Source organism: Mobula birostris, chromosome 3, assembly GCF_030028105.1.
Source record: "Mobula birostris isolate sMobBir1 chromosome 3, sMobBir1.hap1, whole genome shotgun sequence".
In the NCBI taxonomy this organism is placed as follows: domain Eukaryota; kingdom Metazoa; phylum Chordata; class Chondrichthyes; order Myliobatiformes; family Myliobatidae; genus Mobula; species Mobula birostris.
In genome coordinates, this window is record NC_092372.1 from 60,743,098 (window position 1) to 60,767,229 (window position 24,132).

The window sequence follows — 24,132 nt, forward strand, 5'->3', positions numbered from 1 at the left end:
GCCATTTCAGCCCTGGGAAAAAGCCTCTGACCATCCACATAATCAATGCTTCTCATCATCTTAGACACCTCTATCAGGTCACCCCTCATTCTCCGTCACTCCAAGGAAAAAAAGCCGTGTTCACTCAACCTATTCTCATAAAGCATGCTCCCCAATCCAGGCAACATCGTTGTAAATCTCCTCTGCACCCTTTCTATGGTTTCCACATTCTTCCTATAGTGAGGCGACCAGAACTGAGCACAGTACTCCAAGTGGGGTCTGACCAGGGTCCTATATAGTTGCAACATTATTTCTTGGCTCCTAAACTCAATCCCACAATTGATGAAGGCCAATGCACCGTATACTTTCTTAACCACAGAGTCAACCTGCGCAGCAGCTTTGGGTGTCTGATGGACACAGACCCCAAGATCCCTCTGATCCTCCACACTGCCAGGAGTCTTACCATTAATACTATATTCTGCCATCATACTTCACCTATCAAAATGAACCATCTCACACTTATCTGGGTTGAACTCCATCTGCCACTTCTCAGCCCAGTTTTGCATCCTATCAGTGTCCTGCTGTAACCTCTGACAGCCTTCCACACTATGCACAGCACTCCAACCTTTGTGTTATCAGCAAATTTACTAACCCATCCCTCCACTTCTTCATCTAGGTCGATAATAAAAATCATGAAGAGTAGGGGTCCCAGAACAGATCCCTGAGGCACACCACTGGTGATCGACTTCCATGCAGAATATGACCCGTCTACAGCTCTTTGCCTTCTGTGGGCAAGCCAGTTCTGGATCCACAAGGCAATATCCCCTTGGATCCCATGCCTCCTTACTTCCTCAATAAGCCTGGCATGGGGTACCTTGTCAAATGCCTTGCTGAAATCCATATACACTACATCTACTGCTCTACCATCTTCAATGTGTTTAGTCACATCCTCAAAAAATTCAATCAGGCTTGTAAGGCATGACCTGCCTTTCACAGAGCCATGCTGACTATTCCTAATCATTTTATGTTCTTCAAATGTTGATAAATCCTGCCTCTCAGGATCTTCTCCATCACCTTATCAATCACTGAAATAAGATTCACTGGTCTATAATTTCCTGGGCTATCTCTACTCCCTTTTTTGAATAATGGAACAACATCCGCAACACTCCAATCCTCCAGAACCTCTCCCGTTCCCACTGATGATGCAAAGATCATCGCCAGAGGCTCAGCAATCTCCCTCGCCTCCCACAGTAGCCTGGGGCACATCCTCAAAAAATTTAACTAGACTCGCCAAGGCCCAACCTGCTTTTGACAAAGCAATGCTGACTATCCCTAATCAGGTTATAGCTCTCCAAATGCTCATAAATCCTGCCTCTCAGGATCTTCTCCAACAACTTGCCCACCAGTGAAATAAGACACTGGTCTAGAATTTCCTGGGTTATCTCTACTCCCTTTCTTGAACAAGGGAACAACATTAGCAACCTTCCAATCCTCTGGTACTTCTCCTATCCCTATTAATGATGTAAAGGTCATCACCAGAGGCTCAGCAATTTCCTCCCTCACTTCCCACAGTAGCCTGGGGTATATCTCGTCTGGTCCCGGTGACTTATCTAACTTAATACTTTTCAACAGCTCCAGCACATTCTCTTTCGTAACATCTATGCAGTCAAGCATTTCAGTCCGCTATAAGTCATCCCCACAATTGCCTCGGTCCTTTTCACTGGTGAATACAGTAGCAAAGCATTCATTGTGTACCTCCACTACCTCCTCTGACTCTATGCACATGTTTCCACTATTGCACCTGATTGGTCCTATTCTCACATGGCTCATCCTCTTGCTCTTTACATACTTGTAGAATGCCTTGGGGTTTTCCTTAATCCTGCTCGCCAAGGCCTTCTCATGGCTCCTTCTTGTTCTCCTAATTTCATTCCTTGTAATTTTCTAGAGTTCTAACAGTACCTAGTTTCTTGAACATTTTGTAAGCTTTTCTTCTTAACTAGATTTTCTACATCCTTTGTACACCATTGTTCTTTTACCCTACCATCCTTTCCCTGCTTCAAATGAACATACCTATGCATAATGCCATGCAAATGTTCCCTGAACATTTGCCACATTTCTGCCATGCATTTCCCTGAGGACATCTGCTCCCAATTTATGTTCCCAAGTTCCTGCCTAATAGCATCATATTTCCCCCTACCCCAATGGAATGTTTTCCTAAATTGTCTGCTCCTATCCCTCTCCAGTGCTATGGTAAAAGGGATAGGGTTATGATCAGTACCTCCATAACACTCTCCCACCAAGAGATCTGACACCTGACCAGGTTCATTTCCAGTACCGGATCAAGTACAGCCTCTCCTCCAGTTGGCTTATCTACATATTGTGTCAGGAAACCTTCCTGAACACGCCATCTAAACCCCTTCATCAGAGGAAATGCCAGTCGATATTAGGAAAGTTAAAATCACCGATCACAACAACCCTATTTTTATTGCACCCTTCCTGAATTTGCCTCCCTATCTGCTTGATGTCTTTGTTACTATTGTGGGGTCTATATATATAAAAAAAACACCTGGTAGAGTCATTGCCCCCTTCCTGTTTCTAACTTCCACCGGCAATGACTCAGTAAACAATCCCTCTATGACTCCTCCTTTTCTGCAGCTGTGATACTATTCCTGATTAGCAATGACATTCCCCCACCTCTTTTGCATCTCTCCCTGTCCCTTTTGAAACATCTAAAGCCCAGCACATTTCGCGGCTATTTTTGCCCCTGAAACATCTAAGTCTCTGTAATGACCACAATGTCATAGTTCCACGTATTGATCACTCTCTAAATTCATCCGCCTTTGAAAGATCTCATTGAAACCTATCAAATATTGAAAGGGCTAGATAGAGTGAATGTGAAAAGCAAAGAACTACTTGAAGGTAACACATACAAAATACTGGAGGAACTCAGCAGGTCAGGCAGCACATATGAAAAGGAATAAACTGTTGATGTTTTGGGCCAAGACCCTTCATCAGGACTGAATTGGAAGTGGGAAGAAGCCATAATAAGGAGATGGGGGGAGGGGAAGGAGTACAAGCTAGAAGATGATAGGTGAAGCCAGATGGGTGGAGGGAGGGGATATCTACTCTTTATTCCTTAACATAGTTGATGCCTGACCTGCTCCTCCAGCATTTTGTATGTGTATTTCCAACATCTGAATGTCTTTCTACTTGAACTACTCGAAGGTAAATTGGTCTCAGAGATATATAACCATAACCATGTAACAATTACAGCACGGAAACAGGCTATCTCGGCCCTTCTAGTCCATGCCTAACTCTTACCCTATCCTATTCCCATTGACCTGCACTCAGCCCATAACCCTCCATTCCTTTCCTGTCCATATATCTATCCAAATTAACTTTAAATGACAACATAGAACCTGCCTCAACCACTTCTGCTGGAAGCTCATTCCACACAGCTACCACTCTCTAAGTAAAGAAGCTCCCCCTCATGTTACCCCTAAACTTTTGTCCTCTAATTCTCAACCCATGTCCTCTTGCTTGAATCTTCCCCACTCTCAATGGAAAAAGTCTAAGCACGTCAACTCTATCAATCCCTCTCATAATTTTAAACACCTCCGTCAAGTCCCCCCTCAACCTTCTACGCTCCAAAGAATAAAGATCTAACTTGTTCAACCTTTCTCTATAACTTAGGAGATGAAATCAAGGCAACATTTTAGTAAATCTCCTCTGCACTCTCTCAATTTTATTGACATCTTTCCTATAATTCGGTGACCAGAATTGTACACAATACTCCAGACTTAGCCTTACCAATGCCTTATACAAATTCAACATTACATCCCAACACCTATACTCAATGCTCTGATTAATAAAGGCCAGCAAACCAAAAGCTTGCTTCACCACCCTATCCACATGAGATTCCATCTTCAGGGAACTATGCACCATTATTCCTAGATCCCTCTGTTCTACAGCATTCTTTAATGCCCTACCATTTACCATGTATGTCCTATTTTGATTAGTTCTACCAAAATGTAGCACCTCACATTTTTCAGCATTAAACTCCATCTGCCATCTTTCAGCCCACACTTCTAACTGTCTTAAATCTCTCTGCAAGTTTTGAAAACCTACCTCATCATCCACAACGCCACCTATCTTAGTATCATCTGCATACTTACTAATCCAATTTACCACCCCATCATCCAGATCATTAATATATATTACAAACAACATTGATACAGATCCCTGAGGCACACCGCTACATACTGTCCTCCAATCTGACACACAGTTATCCACCACTACTCTCTGGCATATCCCATCTAGCTACTGCTGAATCCATTTTACTACTTTAAAATTAATGCCTAACGATTGAACCTTCCTAACTAACCTTCCATGTGGAACCTTGTCAAAGGCCTTACTGAAGTCCATATAGACAACATCCACCGTTTTACCCTCATCAACTTTCTTAGTAACCTCATCAAAAAATTGAATAAGATTAGTCAAACATGACCTTCCATGCACAAATCCATGTTGACTGTTCCTAATCAGACCCTGTCTATCCAGATAATTATATATACCATCTCTAAGAATACTTTCCATCAATTTACCCAGCACTGACGTCAAACTCACAGGCCAATAATTGCCAGGTTTACTCTTAGAACCCTTTTTAAACAATGGAACCGCATGAGCAATACGCCAATCCTCCAACACCATTCCCGTTTCTAATGACATTTGAAATATTTCTGTCAGAGCCCCTGCTATTTCTACACTAACTTCCCTCAAACTCCTAGGAAATATCTTGTCCGGACCCGGAGACTTATCCACTTTTATATTCCTTAAAAGTGCCAGTACTTTCTCTTCTTTAACTGTCATGCCTTCCAAAGCTACCCTACTTGTTTCCTTCACCTTACACAATTCAATATCCTTCTCCTTAGTGAATATCGAAGAAATGAAATTGTTCAAAATCTCCCTCATCTCTTTTGGCTCCTCACATAGCCGTCCACTCTGATTCTCCAAGGGACCAATTTTATCCCTCACTATCCTTTTGCCACTAACATAACTGTAGAAACCCTTTGGATTTATTTTCACCTTACTTGCCAAAGCAGCCTCATATCTTTTAGCTTTTCCAATTTCTTTCTTAAGATTCTTTTTACATTCTTTATATTCCTTGAGTACCTCATTAACTTCAAGTTGCCTATATTTATTGTGGATCCCTCTCTTTTTCTGAACCAAGTTTCTAATATCTCTTGAAAACCATGGCTGTCTCAAACTTTTAACCTTTCAAGCTAACAGGAACATAAAGATTCTGAACCCTCAAAATTTCACCTTTAAATGACCTCCATTTGTCTGCTACATCCATATATGGGGAGGTAATCAGTGAGGATATTCCAGGATCTCAAATTAAATATGTTCCCACAAAAATAAGTGTAGTACTAGCAATTCCAGTGCTCCCACAATAACAAGGTACAGGGAGTTTCCAGCATTCTCAGCTACTGTGCCTGAGCTTTCTCTCATACTGCTTTCTATAGGCATTACACTCTCCCAATTCCTTTCCCTCCATTGTATCCAATGTGATGATGCTACCTTTTAAACTCACTTTTCCAATCTGCTTTTCCCCATGAGACTCTTGGGATTCCCCATACTTCTGTATTTCCTTATGATAAAGAGGAGGTCATTGACACCCATTTAAATTTATGCCAACTCTCAGAAATCCCATTTTGGTACTTATTTCCTTGTAACCTGTACTTTTTCACATACTCTTCATCTCTCCCTGATTCATTTATAACCAACTTAGAATGAAGGGGCAATTTACAGTCATCAATTAACCTACCAGTCAGCTTACCTTTGGAATGTGGGAGAAAATTGGAGCACTTGGGGGCATTCTGTGAGGTCACGGGGGGAATATGCAAACAACACAAAGGAGGCATGGAGGTGAGGTTGAATCTGGGTCACTTAGAGTTGTGAGGCAGCAACATTACTTACAAGTGTGCTACCCAATAAATGGAAAATTGCTTAGAATTGTGCCTAGGGAGAAGATGGCAGCGTGTGCGGCCTCTCCGGTGATGAATATTTGTTATCTGTCAAGTAGGGGACTGTGCGCAATTCTGATTTGATGGAGACAGACGTGAGTGTACAGCGGAACATCTGGAAAACTTCTGAAATGACTGCTTTGCTACCGCTGCTACTGTGTGGTAACCGGAATCTCTGGAGCTGAAGGCCTCGAAATCCTTGGCTTTGCATGTTTCAGCGGCCGGGGAGAGGTCGAAGGCGCTCAGCAGAGGATGGCTCTCGGGAGGCTGTATCGGAGAGGCTGCTTGGAAGCTTGGAGTTTTCAGACAGATGGATTCAGGGTCAGCTGCTTCCAAGGTATCAGCAAGTTGACAGTGCCTGGAGGGTTATGGCAGGGGGTTTCTCCCTTTTGCCGCTGCTATCGGGGACTCGGGAGTCGATCGACTCAGGGACTTTGAGACTTTTTTTTTACTGTGCCTATGGACTGTCCTTCATCAAATTATGGTATTGCTTTGCACTGCTGTAACTATATGTTATAATTATGTGGTTTTGTCAGTGTTAGTCTTTGGTCTGTCTTGTTTTCTGTGATATCACACCAGAGAAACATTGTATCATTTCTTAATGCATGTATGCATTTCTAAATGGCAATAAAAGAGGACTGAGTGTTCTCATAATCTAATAAGTTTGCTCATCTCTGTTATCCTCAGAATGAAGAATTTGCCTACAGTTTAGCTTCTGATGCCAATCACCATCATAGAATACATTTGTCACTATGGTAGAAATCATTTTTTGAAGACAGTTGTGAGGAAACCAGACTGTAAAATTATATAAGTGAGCATCTCATCAGAGGATTGCTGATAAATTTTTGAAGGGTTCTCCTACTGTTTTTGTCAGATCAGTGGAAATTATCAATAGGTTTGAATTTTGTTCCTAATATTTCTCTCGAAGTTTATAAGCTCCAAGAAAAATACCCAAAGTTTTCTGTCTTTTCCTAAAACCAAGAAACAATTGGACAGGAGCTTTCTTTTTCCAGGATGAGCAGGAAGTGATAGAAATTACCAGGGGATGTAGTAGCACCCGTAGACAATGCTTCTCTCTCCACAGATTCTGAATGACTTCTATCAGTATTTTCAGAAGTTCCTTTTATTTAGGTAGCATTTTTGTGTCGATTTTGCAGTAAAAGTATGGACAAATATATTTTATAAGCATCTGGTTGTTGCTTAAGTGCAGAAATCAGGAAAATTCTGTTTGAATACTCTTTTCCCTCCAGTCACAGAAAGATTAGCATTTAAAATTTAAGGAATGGTTTGTGGTTGGGATTGTTTATGGAGGCATATATATACTAAATGTTTCCTTTGGTAAGGCATCCAGAACTAACGTAAGCCCAACTCTTACGTCAGAATGCTGTTCACTGACTTCAGTTCGGCATTCAATACTGTGATCCCCTCCAAGCTGATCGCCAAACTTCACCAGCTTGGTATCAGCTCATCTCTCTGCAATTGGACCTTGGACTTTCTGACTAACAGACCCCAATCAGTTAAGTTAGACAACCTCTCCTCCTCCACTCTTACCCTGAACACTAGCGTGCCTCAAGGTTGTGTGCTGAGCCCTCTTCTGTACTCCCTTTTCACCTATGACTACATTCCTGTACATGGTTCTAACTCCATAATCAACTTCACAGATGACACCACGGTAGCTGGCCTGATCAGAGGGAATGACGAGACGGCCTACAGGGACGAGGTCCAGCACCTGGCTGCGTGGTGTGCTGATAACAACCTGGCCCTTAAAACCCAGAAGACCAAGGAGATCATTGTGGACTTCAGGCATGCTAGGTGCTACACTCATGCCCAGCGGATTATTGGCACCCAATTGCCCACCATTGAGAACATCTACCATAAACGCTGCCAGGGCAGGGTGAAAAGCATTATCAAGGATGCATCTCACCCTAACCATGGACTTTTTACTCTCCTCCCATCTGGTAAGCGCCACAGGAGCCTCCGCTCCCGCACCAGCAGGCACAGGAAGAGCTTCTTTCCTGAGGCTGTGACCCAGCTAAACCTCACATCACAGCGCTAAGCAGTATTGCACCCATATTGTACTGTCTCAGTACTTTTAAATTTGTGTGCTGTAGCACTTACTTCTTATTCGCAGTTAATTTGTAAATAACACTATTCTTTGCATTTCTGGTTAGATGCTAACTGCATTTCATTGGCTTTGTATCTGTACTTGGCACAATGACAATAAAGTTGAATCTAATCTAATCTAAAGGGCACAGCCTCAAAATTGAGGGCTGACCCTTTAGAACAGAGGTAAGGAGGAACTTTTTTAGTCAGAAAGTAGTGAACCTGTGGAACGCTCTGCCACAGACAGTTGTGGAGGCCAGGACAGTGGATATATTTAAAGTGAAAATTGATAGTTTCCTGATTAGGTTATGGCAAGAAGACAGGTGTATGGGGTTGAGTGGGATCTGGGATCAGCCATGATGGAATGGTGGAGGAGACTCGATGGGCTGAATGGCCTAATTCTGCTCTTATGTCTTATGGTCTTACGGTCTAAATGTCAGAATAAAGTTTAGAGTTGTTCCCACTGATGGCATGGTAAGCTGGGATTATTGCTGGACAGTTTGTCTGGCACTGAAAATAAACCTTATGTGAGTGGAATCTTCAGATTGGAGTTGTTGAAGAGTTAAGAATATTCTTTATATCTCTTGTATCAGAAGCAAATTCTTTTTTTCCCTCCTTTTTATTTTGCTTTCTGTGCATCAGTTGGCCTTGAATGTTCCAACTAATTCTTCCTGGTTCAAGCTCATTCATCAGTTGGACTAAAGAATTATTTGCTTGACAGGGTTCACGCAGGTCCCAGATTCTAATAAGCACACACCTTTTTGACAATGACTCTTTGTATTAGAACTTCTCATGTCAGTATGTACAACAGATATAGGAAAATTATCTGTGTCATGTTATGAAATATTGATGAATATTTGATCATTATAATGAAGTAAACAGAGAATATTCCTGGAAGAGAAGGGTTGGTAATGTCCAGAAAGATGATTTTCTTCCTTCATGCTTAGTATGTAATGTAAAGAACTGATTAAAAGGTAGGTAGGAATATACCTTTCTAATCCTTTGTGCATAACCCAATAGATTTTCAGTCATAATAAATAGTAATGCAGTCAAAAGTCTGTTTATCAGAAAACAAAAGATTCAGTGAAAACATAACAGAAAAATGTGTTGTATTTTAATAGTTGGTTATTGCTGGACATTTTTCTATTTCATGTCTGAAGATTTATTTTTGCTGATTTAATATATTTAGTGATTATGTATTTTAAAGTAAGCTCTGAGACCCCCACTTCTCTAAGAAATTATTGAAGCTTTTTAGCCAGCACAGCCATCTGTTCATTATACTAAATGCCATCTTACACGTTCTGTGCACACACCTAAATCGAGATCCTCTTTCTACATTTAGTAGTCTTTCAGTGAGGTGGCTTAGGGTAGGAACTCATCATCAGCTATTTAAGTCTGGGCCTTTTTCAGGCATGTGAATTGACTAGAACACCTTGTGAAAGCTTGAGTTATTGCCAAAATATATAGACTGAGTCTATGGCAAAATTGCTGTCCCCTAGTATCCCCAGATTTTGGAAGAAAAACAGTAGTTACTTCAGTATGGATGTCACATTATCTGTTGCAAGTAGAAACAGTGAACCTTGTTTCCTACAATTACATGAATGTAATTAAATTATTATTTTATTTATTTAGAGATACAGTGCCTTCTGGTCCAACAAGCCACACTACCCAGCAACCCCCCTTTGTAACCCTAGCCTGTTCAACAGATGGAGAGATGGATGAACAGTTACCGTCTCAGCCTTGGGTGCCATTGATTGCCTACTGATAATGGAAGAACTGGATACAGAGCTGACCCTAGAGGAGGTCAGCAAGGCTATCGGCAGCTTAGCTTCAGGAAAGACACCAGGCAATGATGGGATTTTCCCAAGTCTGATCAAGCACTGCATGACTACCCTACTGCACCCACTGCACTAAAGTTCTCTGTTGGTGCTGGCAGGAAGGAGCTGTGCCATAGGATATGAGGGGCATTGAGATCATTGCCCTCTACAGGAAACAAAGGTGAGAGAAGCGACTGTAACAGCTTCAGCGGCATCTCCCTCTTTACTGTTGTTGGCAAAGTCTTTGCCCGAGCCTCGTTACTCAGCCTACAGGTGTTGGCTGAACGTGTCTACCTGGACTCACAGAGAGGCTTCTGTGCTGGAAGGTCAACTCTGGACATGACTTTCTTGCTCCGCCAACTCCAGGAGAAGTGCAAAGAACATAAAAAAAGACTCCTTATGTTGCATTTATTGATCTCACCTTGGCAGTTGACTTGGTCAGCAGAGATAGTTTCTTTCGGATCCTGTCTAAGGTAGGCTGCCCGCCAAGACTACAGAGAATGATCAGATCCTTCCACAACAACATGAAGTGGACTGTGCAGTACAACAGCAGCTCTTTGGAGTCCAATGACACGAGCAGTGGCTTTAAACAAGGCTGTGTTCTTGCCCCAATATTCTTCGGGATTCTCTCTGCCCTTCTCCTGAGGCTCGCGTTTGGCACTGCAGCGAAGGGGATCTACCTCCACGACAGATCAGATGTCTTTTTAACCTTGCCTGCCAAAGAGCCAAATCCAAAGTGTGTGAGGCTATGATCAGAGACGTGCTGTTGCTGACGATGCAGCAGTCACATCCCACACTCCGCTGCACCTCCAGAGCTTGATGGTTTGCTTGCCCCAGGCCGGCAAAGAATTTGGTCTGTCCATCAGCATGAAAAAGACAAATGTCTAGGGACAAGATGTGGAGGCACCTCCAGTCATTACCATTGATAACTACAAACTGATTTTTGTTCATCAGTTCATATACCTGGGGTCTATCATCAGTAACAACTTCTCCTTGGGCACATAAATCAACAAGCACATCAGGGAGGCCACAACAACACTTGCTTGCCTCATCACATGACTGTGGAAGCACTCCAAACTCTCAATCAAAACAAAGATGGCAGTGTTTCACCAACACACTGCTGTACAGCAGTAAGCCCTGGACAACATGTACAACATAAGCAGGAGAGAAGGCTCAACCATTTAAGGTGCCGTCATCGCATCCTGGGCATCTCCTGGAGAGAGAGAGAGAGAGTACCCAATGCTGAGGTTCTCTTTTGTGCCTGCCTCCCTAGTGTGTACACCCTGCTCAGACAGTGTAGGCTGCACTGGCTGGCCCATGTCTGCTGCATGCAGGATGCTTGCATCCCAAAAGACATCCTCTACAGTGAGGGGCCTTCAGGCTAGAGAACCGCTGGCCACTAGCAGCTGTGCTACAAAATGTCTGCAAATGAGACATGAAGGTGCTGGACATCAACATTGAGTCCTGGAAGGAACTTGCGGCTGACTGCGCCAGATGGAGAAGCATCCTGAAACCACACCTTAAGTTAGGCGAAGAAAAATTCCTGAAAGCAGCAGAAGACAAATGGGCCAATAGGAAGGAAAACTGCATCTCCAGCAGTGCAGAGACCACTTATAGATACAACCTTTGCAACAGAAACTGCCACTCTCGCTTTGGTCTTGTCAAATGTAAACGGCGCTGCACCAACAACATGGGTAGCTCAGATGCAATGTCAATGGCCGGCCTTGATGAATGGAGGTCACACACTATACACAGTACGATTTGCAATGATCAATGAACCTACTAACCAGTACATCTTTGGACTATGGGAGGAAACTGGAGCACCTGAAGAAAAACCATGATCTGCCAAGAAGGATATACAAACTGCTTATAGATTATGCTGGAGTTGAACTCTGAACTGCGACGCCCCAAGCTTTAATAGTGTCGCGTTGACCGTTAAACTGCCACGGCACCCATAATCATATATGACAGTATCTGTAATATATATTAATATATTAGGCAGATATTTGGTGGAAATCATAGTTTACTGAATTTTAATCTTCCGAACAGCTAAATTTTGATCATAGCTTGCTGCACCCCCAGAGTTTCTTCTTTACATTATAAAAACAAAATGCTGCTTAAAAAAGATTTTAAAAGTTTTAGCAGGCACATTTCCCCCTAGGTTGCCATCACTCTCAGTCTGGTCCAGTCTAGAGTAACTCTGTGCCATTCTGCAACAATAAAATCATAATCATAGTCATAGTCGTACTTTATTGATCCCAGGGGAAATTGGTTTTCGTTACCAATAAATAATAAATAGTAATAAAATCATAAATACTTAAATAGTAATATGTAAATTATGCCAGTAAATTATGAAATAAGTCCAAGACCAGCCTATTGGCTCAGGGTGTCTGACCCTCCAAGGGAGGAGTTATGAAGTTTGATGGCCACAGGCAGGAATGACTTCCTATGACCCTCTGTGTTGCATCTCGGTGGAATGAGTCTCTGGCTGAATGTACTCCTGTGCCCACCCAGTACATTATGTAATGGATGGGAGACATTGTCCAAGATGGCATGCAACTTAGACAACATCCTCGTTTCAGACACCACCGTCAGAGAGTCCAGTTCCATCCCCACAACATCACTGGCCTTACAAATGAGTTTGTTGATTCTGTTGGTGTCTGCTGCCCCAGCACACAACAGCAAACATGATCGCAGTGGCCACCACAGACTTATAGAACATCCTCAGCATCGTCCGGCAGATGTTAAAGGACCTCAGTCTCCTCAGGAAATAGAGACGGCTCTGACCCTTCTTGTAGACAGCCTCAGTATTCTTTGACCAGTCCAGTTGATTGTCAATTCGTATCCCCAGGTATTTGTAATCCTCCACCATGTCCACATTGACCCCCTGGATGGAAACAGGGGTCACCGGTACCTTAGCTCTCCTCAGGTCTACCATCATCAGACAGATTGAGTCAGACTGAAGAATTCTTGGACGTTAAGCCTAGAAATATGTTTGTAGAAAGTAGGAATTATAAAGAAGCAGCAAACTGCATGTACTGGAAATCTGAAATAAAAACAAAGTACTGGAAATGCTTAGTGGCTAAGGCAACAACTGTGAAATGGAAGCAATTAACAGTTCAGGTCAGAAAAGTTCAATTTCTAATATGGCTTAATTTGCAAAGTAAAAGGGATAAAGCAAGTGAAGGAAAAAGTGGAGGTAATGGTAGCTGTGATTAGTAAGTCTTCTGCCAACAGCTCCACAGTTTGTGTTATTCAGTTTCTCAGTATCCATCCTATCACAGGCTTCCTTTTTTCTCACTATCGCTCATCTTTCTCTGCAATTTAAAAATTTAACTCTTCCAGTTCTGATGAAAGGTTATCAACCAAAGATGTCATCTGTTGCTCTCTCTGCTGCCTGACCTCCTGAGTATTGCCAGTATTTTCTGTTTTTCTTGTAAGTTAAACAAAAACAACTTTAGTTAATGTTATAATCAACAAATATTGATGCCATTTTAATTTTTAAAGGCTGTGTTAGCATGTAATGGGCAGAATTATACCTCAATATAGTTTTACTTACTAAAAGTAGGTTTTCAGGGCTAATGATTCTGGCTTGGTAGCACAGTAATGCCAAAAGAATTAACATTTAAGATATATTGCCTTTTCCAATGAGAATATTGCACAAAGGAATGAATTTGTGTCATTAAATCCTGTGATAATGTCATCTGTAACGACTTTGACAGTGTAGGATGCCACTGATAACAGCTTCTTAACAGCTTTAACCAATCAGAATCAATACTAAAGGTTTTTATCAATCATGACCACTTCGTTGTCATTTGAACTGCAAACTCTGGAGCATGATACATACATACAAATCTTGGACAACTAATCTGAGAGTTCTGGTTACTAGATGATTAAGACATTCTACTCCCTATAGGATATTTGAAATCTCCTGTGAATGGTATTTCCCAAGACAACTGAAATTATTTGTGGACACGTGAAAGCAAATATTAGTTTAAAACTCATTGCCAGAACGCAAGGCCATAAGGCATAGAAGCAGGATTAGGCCAATTGGCCCATCAAGTATATTCCACCATGCCTAATTTATTTTCCCTCTCAATCCCATTCTTCTGCCTTCTCCCCATAATCTTTGACACCCTTACTAATCAAGAATCTATCAACTTCTGCTTTAAATATATTCAGTGACTAGATCTCCATAGCCATCTGTGATAATGATTTTCACAGATTCACCATCCTCTGGCGAAAGAAATTCCTTCTCATCTTTATTCTAAGGGGTGCTTACTTCTATTCCAAGTCTGTCCCCACTGTTATTTGACTCCCCCACTCTTTCTAAGCCTTTCAATACTCAACAGGTTTCAATGAGATCCACCCACATTCTTCTAAGCTATAGTGAGTACAGGCTGAGAGCCATCAAATGCTGCTCATACATTAACCCTTTCATTCCTGGGTTAATTTTTGTGAGTCTCCTCTGGATCCCCTCTGATACCAGCATATCTTTTCTTCGATGAGGGGTCCAAAACTGCTCACAGTGCTCCAAGTGCAGTTTAACTAGTGCCTTTTAAAGCCTCAGCATTGCAGAAACAAATAGCTGTATTGCTGGTACTGAAGTGGTTATTTGGAGACGGCAGAGTGGAGCTTTACAGAATAATTCCCTTCCAATTCCAGGCTTAAACTTCGTTTTGGGGTATTACATATGTGCAGAGTTGGTTTGTCATCTGAAACTCACAAACTTCTACAGATGTACCACGCAGAGCATTCTGACAGTCTGCATCACCATCTGGAATGTGGAGGCTTGCTGCGGAGAGTTATAAACTTTGTCAGCTCCATCATGGGTACTAGCCTTCGTAGTATCTCAGCATCTTCAAGGAGTGGTGCCTCAGAAAGGTGGCACCTATTATTAAGGACCCCCATCACCCTGGACACGACCTCTTCTCATTGTTACCATGAGGAAGGAGATACAGAAGCCTGAAGGCGCACACTCAGCCATTCAGGAACAGCTTCTTGCCCTCTGCAGTCTGATTTTTAAATAGACATTGAAATCATGGACTTTACCACTCTTTTTAAAAAAATTATTTCTGTTTTTGCACTATTTTTAATTTAACTGTTTAATATACTTACTGTAATTCATTTACTTTTTTCTATATTATCGTATATTGCATTGTACTTACTGCTGCTGCTAAGTTAACAAATTTCACGACATAAGCCGACAATATTTAACCTGATTCTGATTATAAAGATTCCTGTTTGTAATCTCTCTCGGGAAGAGAGTTCCAGACCACCAACAAATTCAATAATGTACACTTGTTATTGAGCTCTTCTCTATCCACTCTAATTTTGGCTATTTTCAATCTTATCGTGAATTTCCTGTGAATCAAAGAAAACAAATCCAGTCTGTCCACTGAATCATACTACTTGCTTAAAATTCTCCAGGCCAAGCAGCATGCTGTTCTCTGCTTTGAGCACTATCTCACCTTTATTTATCTATATGTCCCACTTCCTTTATGGATTGTGAACAGAGAGTGAAGTATAAAGGGAAAGCAAAATAGGAGTATAAGCGAAAGTTAAGAGGTAGGAACATACAGTTTAAGAAAAATATCTCCAAAATATTAGAAATCTGAAGGGGTGAGATTCTATTTATGTAATTTTTAATGCTATAGAAGTTATTGAGATATAATTAACAATGTTACTACTTAAAAAAATAATTTTCATCTGAATAGACAAACTATTTTCTTATTGAGTTTGCTGTGCTGAGTTTCTTTTTGAGGAAGTGTTGACACAAGGTTCCTGCAGGATCTGGGAAAATGGGACAGCAGCTTACCGGTTTCCAAGTGTTACCGTGCATGTGTAAGCACCAAACATTGCTGTCCAATTTACATAGTAATGGTGAGTGCTAATAATCACACTGTTGTTCTGCTGTGAAATCTTGGCCAATAATTGGATAAAGTATTTTTGTATTACTTAAAGCAAAAATTATCTAGTGAATGACAGATAAGGCTCTTTGATGTTGGTGACTTGTCCTCTGATTAAGGCAGAAGTTATTTTCATAGCTGGTTTCCTGTAGAATTTGATTAGATGTGATTATTAGTCATTTCAATAAATTTTTGCTCTTTAGTACTTACCTTTCTTTGTAGGTTTTCATCAACCGTAAGCTTCTATGCATATATCTGTGACCAGGTTCTGTATTCTCAGCAAAGTTTGCTTTGAGCTGTAGAAAATTAATTAACTGTTGCATGCAAGCCAGTGATGTAATAGCTTTTCCAGACCCTCCAGTTGATAATACTGGTAAAAGGGAAGATTTACTGCTGATAACACACAAACCTAAATAATGGATTCTACAGGCATCAGGCCATATACCCAACCTCCACCCATGATTTTAGTTCCCACTTCTAAGGCTTGATCAAAATTAATTGCAGAATTGTGGTGTATAACATTTGGGACTACCTTTCATCCAAAGACGTTTTACTTGTGGCTGAAAAGTTGAAGTGCCAACATTCACTCATTCCAACATGGAAATGATTCCACAACCTATGGAACTTTCAGAAACTCTACGATTCATGTTCTCAATATTTATTATTTATTTATTATTGTTTTGTTTTTCTCTTTTTGTATTTGCACAGTTTGTTGTCTTGCACACTGGTTGTCCTTTGCAGTTTTCCATTTACTCTTTTTTGTTTCTTTATATTTACTGTGAATGCCCACAAGAAAATAAATCTCAAGGCATGTATATACTTTGATAATAGTCAGAAAATGCACAAAGATCAGTGGATTATGGTATTTATACCTCCATGGTATTTTATGGCATTAAAAGCACAAGATTAATGAGAAAGACCATTGCTAAAAGGGTAGAGCAAGCTAGTTCAAGCAACACACATCAAAGTTGCTGGTGAATGCAGCAGGCCAGGCAGCATGTCTAGGAAGAGGTACAGTCGACATTTTGGGCCGAGACCCTTCGTCCTGTTTGAGCAAGCTGGTTCTCCTGTTTGTAGGAATGAATATTCAAATGTATGTAGGACTTCTGAATTTAATAATATTGGATCTAGTTTGTATGTAGGGGTGTCCATACATCGAATGTTTATAACGCTGGGACAGCCTTTGGTCTGCCATTTGAAGATCTTGATGTTTCTATTATATTTAGAGTTGGTGAGGTGGAGCACTGTCTCAAATGGTGTATGTTCAAACACAAATACTATATTTTGGAAGATTAACCTCATCAATTCTGAAGTTTTTAGCCCACAATGATTCACTACTACTCATATGTTACTAGTTGCAAATAACTTCACATAAGACCATAAGACATGGGATCATAAGTAGGCCATTTGGCCCATTAAGTAAATGAATATAAGTGATAGGCACAGTCATCAATATGTGATTTTAATACTCTAACTGGTGTAGCTTATGTGTTTGTACTTTAACTACTGATGTGCATTGGTTAATAACACTGGAGGATGAAAGCAGTATTTTTCTACTATTGTGTGTGCTTTACTCTTTTTGGTGAGGATTCATTATTTACTAAAATGAATTTTAAGAACTTATAACCATAAACTCCAAAGAATTGGAGAGAAAGTTCTGAGATGAAGGGTATTTTTTAATCATTTCTTTCATAAACCTAACCAAGAAAATAATGTTGTTGGCTGGCAGAATAAAAAAAATAGTGAATAACCAAATAAAGCAAATTCACAAAAGGGAAGGGCAAGGGAAAGGACAAACTGGATTCAGCTACATTCTGAATAATATGAGTTGCCGACCTGCTAATCTCAACACTACCAGCTGTATCCAACCAGAAATATCAGAAGCACAAATCTATTTATGAAAGTGGACTGAGAGAGGAGATGTTTTCTCACAAAGAATGATATGCTGCCATCATTTGGCTGCTGTCCTGGACAGGTTGTTGGCATTAGAGCCTTTTCACCTGCCAACCTCTCTTTTCAAAGGAGAAAATGAGACTAAATTTGTATAAATATTTTTCAGAAGCCAATAGATAACATTTCCAGAACATACACAGAGAATGGAGTTTTGTTTTGTGAAGCTATGCATTAATATACTGTTAACCCTGTTATTTCACTGCAGTGACCCTTCAGCCAAAGCTCTATGGGAGTCCATGTTAAACATGAAACATAAAGAGGCTGTGATGGAAGTGCGGAGGCACCTAGTGGAGGCTGCTAGCAAGGAGAATCTCCCTATTAAGATGAACTTGGGTAATATGCACAACCAATTTATTCTCCATTTACTTTGACTTAGTAGTCTGGGTAGCTTATGATATTTGTCTCTCAAAATGGGCACTCTTGTCTACTTGTTTCATCTGCTGCCAAGATTAATTTAAATGCATAATATTCATCTAATGCAACTTACAAAGGGAAACTTAATTCCTTTTATACCTATAAAAGTAACATAAGCCTTCATGTTTACCAGTTTTACAAATATTTTCTTAATGATGCCAAAGTTTGTTTTCCTGAAGCAACATTTATTTATTGCTTTTCCTCATTAAATTATTTATGCACCAATTAAATGTGTTTTTTTAAGGTACAGTGCCATAGTGAGATGGGGTTTCTTTTTCTCAAGTGACGACTTGAATCCATTAGAGAATTGCAGCACTTAATCTACTCAGCCGACTGAGTTCTGAGACCATCTTTTCTTTCAAAGGGTAACCCAGTTAGTTTTCCTTCATTCTTTTCCTTGTCCCTACAATTTTATTCCAAGTATTTAACCAATTTATTTTTGAAAATAACCAAATCACACTAATAGATTTTGTAAATATTCTGTTCACCTAGTGCATTTACATAATTCAATACACTTTGATTGCTATTGAAAGAATAGTATTTTTAAATTTATTTCAAAATTCAGTAGATTTTAATTGGACAACTTCACTTTTTGTAAATGGCTCCTTCAGTAGTGGATGCATTTTTGGTAATTGGTATTGCTTTATTACTGTCACAAGTACCGGGATACAGTGAAAAGCTTGTCTTGCACACTGTTCATACAGATCAGATCTTAACATTGTGTGTGTGTGTGTGGTAATATATAAAAAAGAATAAAGTGCAAGATCATAATGCCATAGTTGAGGTCAAGTCCCACTTATTGCAGAAGGGAAGTATTTAATAGTCGAAGCACAGGATAGAAAATGTCCTTGAACCTGGTGGTACATGCTTTCAGGCTTTTGGATCTTAAGCCCAATGGGAGAAGAGAGAATGTCTGGGTTGGGCGGGGTCTTTGATTATCCCCGCTGCGAGAAGTAGAGTCCATTGAGGGGAGGCTGGTTTTTCGTAATGTGCTGAGCTGTATCAGAATCAGGTTTATTGTTATCGATATCAGATATCAAATTTGTTTTTTGTGATAGCATAAGTTACAAAAATAGTGCAAACACAACTATCTACAGTTTCTTTGTGATTTCAGACATTCCTACTTTGAAATAATGTTATTTTTCTTTGCTTAGACCCTGGATATTCCCAGAAAACTAGTAAGTACAAAATGGGATCCTGTATCTAGCACTTAAAACTGATCATTTCCTCAACCTGCAATTTTAACTTAATGAACACACAGCGCCCTCTTGAGGATACAACATACTGGGAAGGAGAAAAAGAATGACAAGTTTGTATATGTGGCAAGGAGTTAATCAAAAACGTATGTGAGATGTCAGTGTTTCTGATTCGATGCACGGTCTAGCTTATGGATTTCATAGGAAATTATGTTGCTTACTTTTGAGCTGATAACCCTGCATTACATCATAGCTGATATGAATAAATAAGAAGGTAGGAATAATATCTAGCTTTTCTAAAGGGTGTTGAGGACTTGAGGAAACCCCTGAGATTGGCTGAACGAGGAGCCATAATGTCTAGCTCCCACAGTGACTTCATTATCTCAGTGCTTAGAAAACAAAGAATGTATTTTTAAATAATATAATAAAAATGTTCAGCAAAGCTTCAGAAAATCTGATTTTCTTTTTGCACTAAAGCTGGCTGTATGATGGTAGCTCTGATAGCAATGGAATTGTGACTCACTGCCGGCAGGATTCTAGTGTTTCTTTGCATTTTACAAACAATTATTCTTTAACCAACTATTTCTGTCAACTCAGTAGTTTAATGTTTATGCTTAAATTTGGGTGGTGCTTGATAAATGCTGAGATTTTCTTCTTAACCAAACGTGGTTAGTTAGTTTTTACCTGCCAAATTCAGAAAAAATTGTGTTTTCTTATCCCGTCTGATATCATGGCATTCTGCTACATTCACGCATTACAGGATGCATTTTGTCATCTTTGGTAAATGTTTGCCGTTTGAAGTTGTTCCATTTGACCACACTGCTGTCACTGAGGGATGAACTTTACATATTTTGTTGCTTTGTTTTAGGATTAGACAAGTGTCTGAAGTAGGTTTTATAGCTGAGGTTTTCTTGTTCTGCTGTTGCTCTTAATTGGGACACGTTAACTGTTATTAAAGAACAAATCAATTGATCCCCCATATTTTGTATCCATCAGGTATCATGTACTGTACTTTGTTCGGGTTTAAACTGAAACAATAGTTCAATATGTTTCTATTATTTTGCTTATGTAATTGTTAATGCTAATAGGTATTATTAACCATATCAGTCTAAGTATTCCATCAAAGTTCAGTATCTTGATCATGCATCCAGTCATTCATTTTACAATATTTTTCAAACATTAATGTGTTTTGGCATATTCTGCTTTATCTACACATCACTTAATTTATATAAAACTGGTGAACATTGAAGGTAGAGCATCCCTTGAAATAATGGAGTGCAGAGAAGTGCTTGAGTAAAGAATTAGATTCCAACCTGATCATAATAAATATATACCCGAGGCAAGCCTGATCCTTCTAATTTTAATATACATGACCCAATCTGGACACATTTGCAGAATATCATGGTCAGACTCTGACACAAAATCACATTTGATTTCCCGCAAGCTTGGATGATACCCATTAAACACAGGCCTGTTTGTTTGTTTTTTGTTACCTTCCCGTTCAGCCTGCTCCCTGTTTATGGTTCCCTCCTACTCCTTGCCATCTTAAATGCTGATGCTACAGTCAAAGCTAGGTTCTTGTCTGCTTTGCTTCATTGTACAAGCAATACCTTAGTTCTATGATGGGTGATCGTTAGGTTCAGGGCCTAAGGTAGAAGGAGTCAATTTTAGAAAACCTAGCACATGTATTTTTCAACATACATTTACACATTTAGTCCAGCGGTCGTGGAGCATACGGATCTCTTCTTTGTAGAAGTCAGCATCTTGGGCCTCGAGAAAATGGTCCACAGCAGGAGTGACTGATAAGTTTGTGGCCTAAGGTAGAAAGGGATGAGTTATTAACTTCAAACTTTCTGCATTTTCACTCAAAGAGTTGAACTGTATGTGCATGTAACGAGAGCTGTATAACAGTATAACAGATGGTAACAGTTAAAGGATACAAGAACAGGTTTGTTGAGTGGTTCCATGTACAAGGATGTTTACTTCATTCCACTCTAACAGGGAAAAAGCTCTTGATAAGTGCTGTTTATATTTTTTGTATAAACTTAATGATATCATTATATCCACCAGCCACATGATTACCTACATATTATCTGGTAAGAGGCAAAGAGTGGGAATAAACGGGGCCTTTTCTGGTTGGCTGCTGCTGACTAGTGGTATTCCTCGGGTCAGAGTTGTCAGTTTATGTTATATGTCAAAGGCGATGGATTTGATGGCTTTGTTGCAAATTTGTAGACAATACGAAGATTGGCAGAGGGGCAGTTAGTGTTGAGGAAGCAGGGAGTCTACAGAGGACACTGATTGGAAGAGTGGGCAAACAAGTGGCAGATGGAATATAGTATAGGAAAGTATATGGTCATGTTCTTTGGTAGAAGGAATGAAGGCATAGACTTTTCTAAGCGGGGAGAAAATTCAAAAATCAGAAGTGCAATGGGACTCGGGAGTCCTCATGCAGGATTCCCTGAAGGTTAACTTGTAGGCCAAATCAGTGGTGAGGAAGGCAAATGTAACGATTTTATTTTTTTTATTTTATTTAGAGATACACTGCAGAACAGGCCCTTCTGGCTCATCGAACTGTGCTGCCCAGCAACTCATCTATTTAACGCAAGCTTAATTGCAGGACAATTTACAAATACCAGTTAACCTACTAACTGGTACATCTTTTGATGTGAGAGGAATCCAGAGCACTTAGAGGAAACCCACGCAGTCATGGGGAGAATATACAAACTTATTACAGAATTGAACTCCAAACTCCAATGCCCCGAACTGTAACCGAGTCATGCTAACCGCTATGCTTCCATGACGTCCCAAATGTTAGCATTCAAAGGTACATTTAAGTCAGAGAAATGTGTACAATATACATTCTGAAATGCTTTTTCTTCGCAACCAACCATGAAAACAGAGGTGTGCCCCCAGAGAATGAATAACAGTTAAATGTTAGAATCCCAAAGTTCCCCCCCCCCCAGCTCCTCACCCTTCTGTGTGTAAGCGGCAGCAAGCAACAACCCCCCTCTCCCCCCACTGGTAAAAAAAACATCAGCACTTGCCACCGAGCACTCAAGCATGAGCAAAGACACAGACTTGCAGTACTCCAAAGACTGCTCGTTCACCTGGTAAACGACATGCCACAAGAGCGCGTGCGCGCTCTCTCTCTCTCTCTCTCTCTCTCTCTCTCTCTCTCTCTCTCTCTGTCTCTCTCTCTCTATCTCTATCTCTATCTCTATCTCTGTAATAAGGGAGAAAGAGGTCCCTTTGTTTCACAGCGACGGGGGGGCATAACAAACAACTCGCTGGTTTACGATGATAAAAGTCCATTGCATCGCTTTTTTCGAGCTCTGTGCCCAAAGATGTCCGGTCTCTGGGCACATAGCCTTAGATCTTCCATTCTTCTATCTCCCACGACACACCAACCTCTTGCCTGGACACTGAACTCCGATTTCTCCCCCCCCGCCCACCCCCATCTCTAGAGCCATGAAATCTCGAACCTTTGAAGGCGAGCGAAGCGCTTAGGCCGTGTCCTTGGCGTGCCAAAAAACGGCCAGTTGTGAAACCTCGAGAGCAGGTCCCATTCCTGCAAAGAACAGTAGTCAGAGTGTAACTCCGGGTCAGGATCTTCAAAAGAACCCTGAAAGGGAAAAATAGAGATATTAAAGATGGAAATAGAGCTGTTTCTGAAGATGCAAGCAAAGGAGTCACCATTAGGCGCCATTATCCCTCCTAAGCTGCTCCTCCTTCATTTTGAGAGGACTAGAATATAAAACCAAAGATGTAATGCTGAGGCTTTATAAGGCATTGATCAGACTACACTTGGAGTATCGTGAGTATTTTTGAGCCCCTTTTCTAGGAAAGTATGAACTGGCATTGGAAAAGGTCCAGAGGAGAGTCATAAGGATGATCCTGGGGATGAAAAGGTTAATGCATGAGGTGCATGTGATTGCTCTGGTCCTGTATTGAAAGGCCGAGATAGAGTGAATGTGAAGAGGACGTTTCTATAGTGGAGCAGTCATCATGGACTGTCCTTCACTACTGAGCAGCTGAGAAGGGCTCTGGGGAAACTCAGACACTACAAAGCATTGGGACCGGATGGTGTGAACCCCAAGATCCTGAAGCAGTATGCTGAGCAGTGGTGTGGAGGTTTTCAGTCTGAGTCTCAGCCTGGAAAGGGTCCCAACTGTGTGGATAAAATTATGTTCATGTGTGGTCCCATTACCCAAGAATGGTCAACCAAAAGACTTGAGTGAGTACTGTCCAGTGACCCTGCCCTCTCACGTCATGAAGACCCTAGAGAGGCTGGTCCAGACTCACCTCCAACCCCTGGTCAGATCAGCACTCGATTTCCTGCAGTGTGCCTACCAGGAGCACAGTGAAGTTAATGATGCCATCATCTACCTGCTGAACAGAGCCTACTCCCATTTGGATAAGCAGGGCAGCACTGTGAGGATCATGTTTTTTGATTTCTCAAGTGCCTTTAATACCATACAGCTCTCATTGCTGGGAGAAAAGTTCTGTTCAATGCAAATTTGCACTCCCATTATATCTTGGATAATGGACTACCTGACTGGCAGACCACAGTATGTGCAGCTTCAGAGCTGTGTGTCAGACATGGCTATAAGCAGCACTGGGGCCCTACAGGGGACTGTTGGCTTCCTTCCTGTTTACCCTGTATACCTCTTTAGATACAACAGTGAGTCATGTCACTTGCAGAAATTCTCTGATGACACAGCAATAGCTGGGT

At 40.8% G+C, this 24,132-nt stretch overlaps 1 protein-coding gene across 1 annotated transcript in view; it reads left to right on the plus strand.

Moving 5' to 3' along the window:
* scfd2 (sec1 family domain containing 2) overlaps positions 1-24,132 on the plus strand; it is a 302,066-nt gene that overhangs the window by 29,540 nt on the left and 248,394 nt on the right. Inside the window, exon 3 of the mRNA XM_072252713.1 lies at positions 17,993-18,120. Coding sequence (XP_072108814.1) covers positions 17,993-18,120 — 128 coding nt within the window. The remainder of the gene's footprint in view (positions 1-17,992; positions 18,121-24,132) is intronic.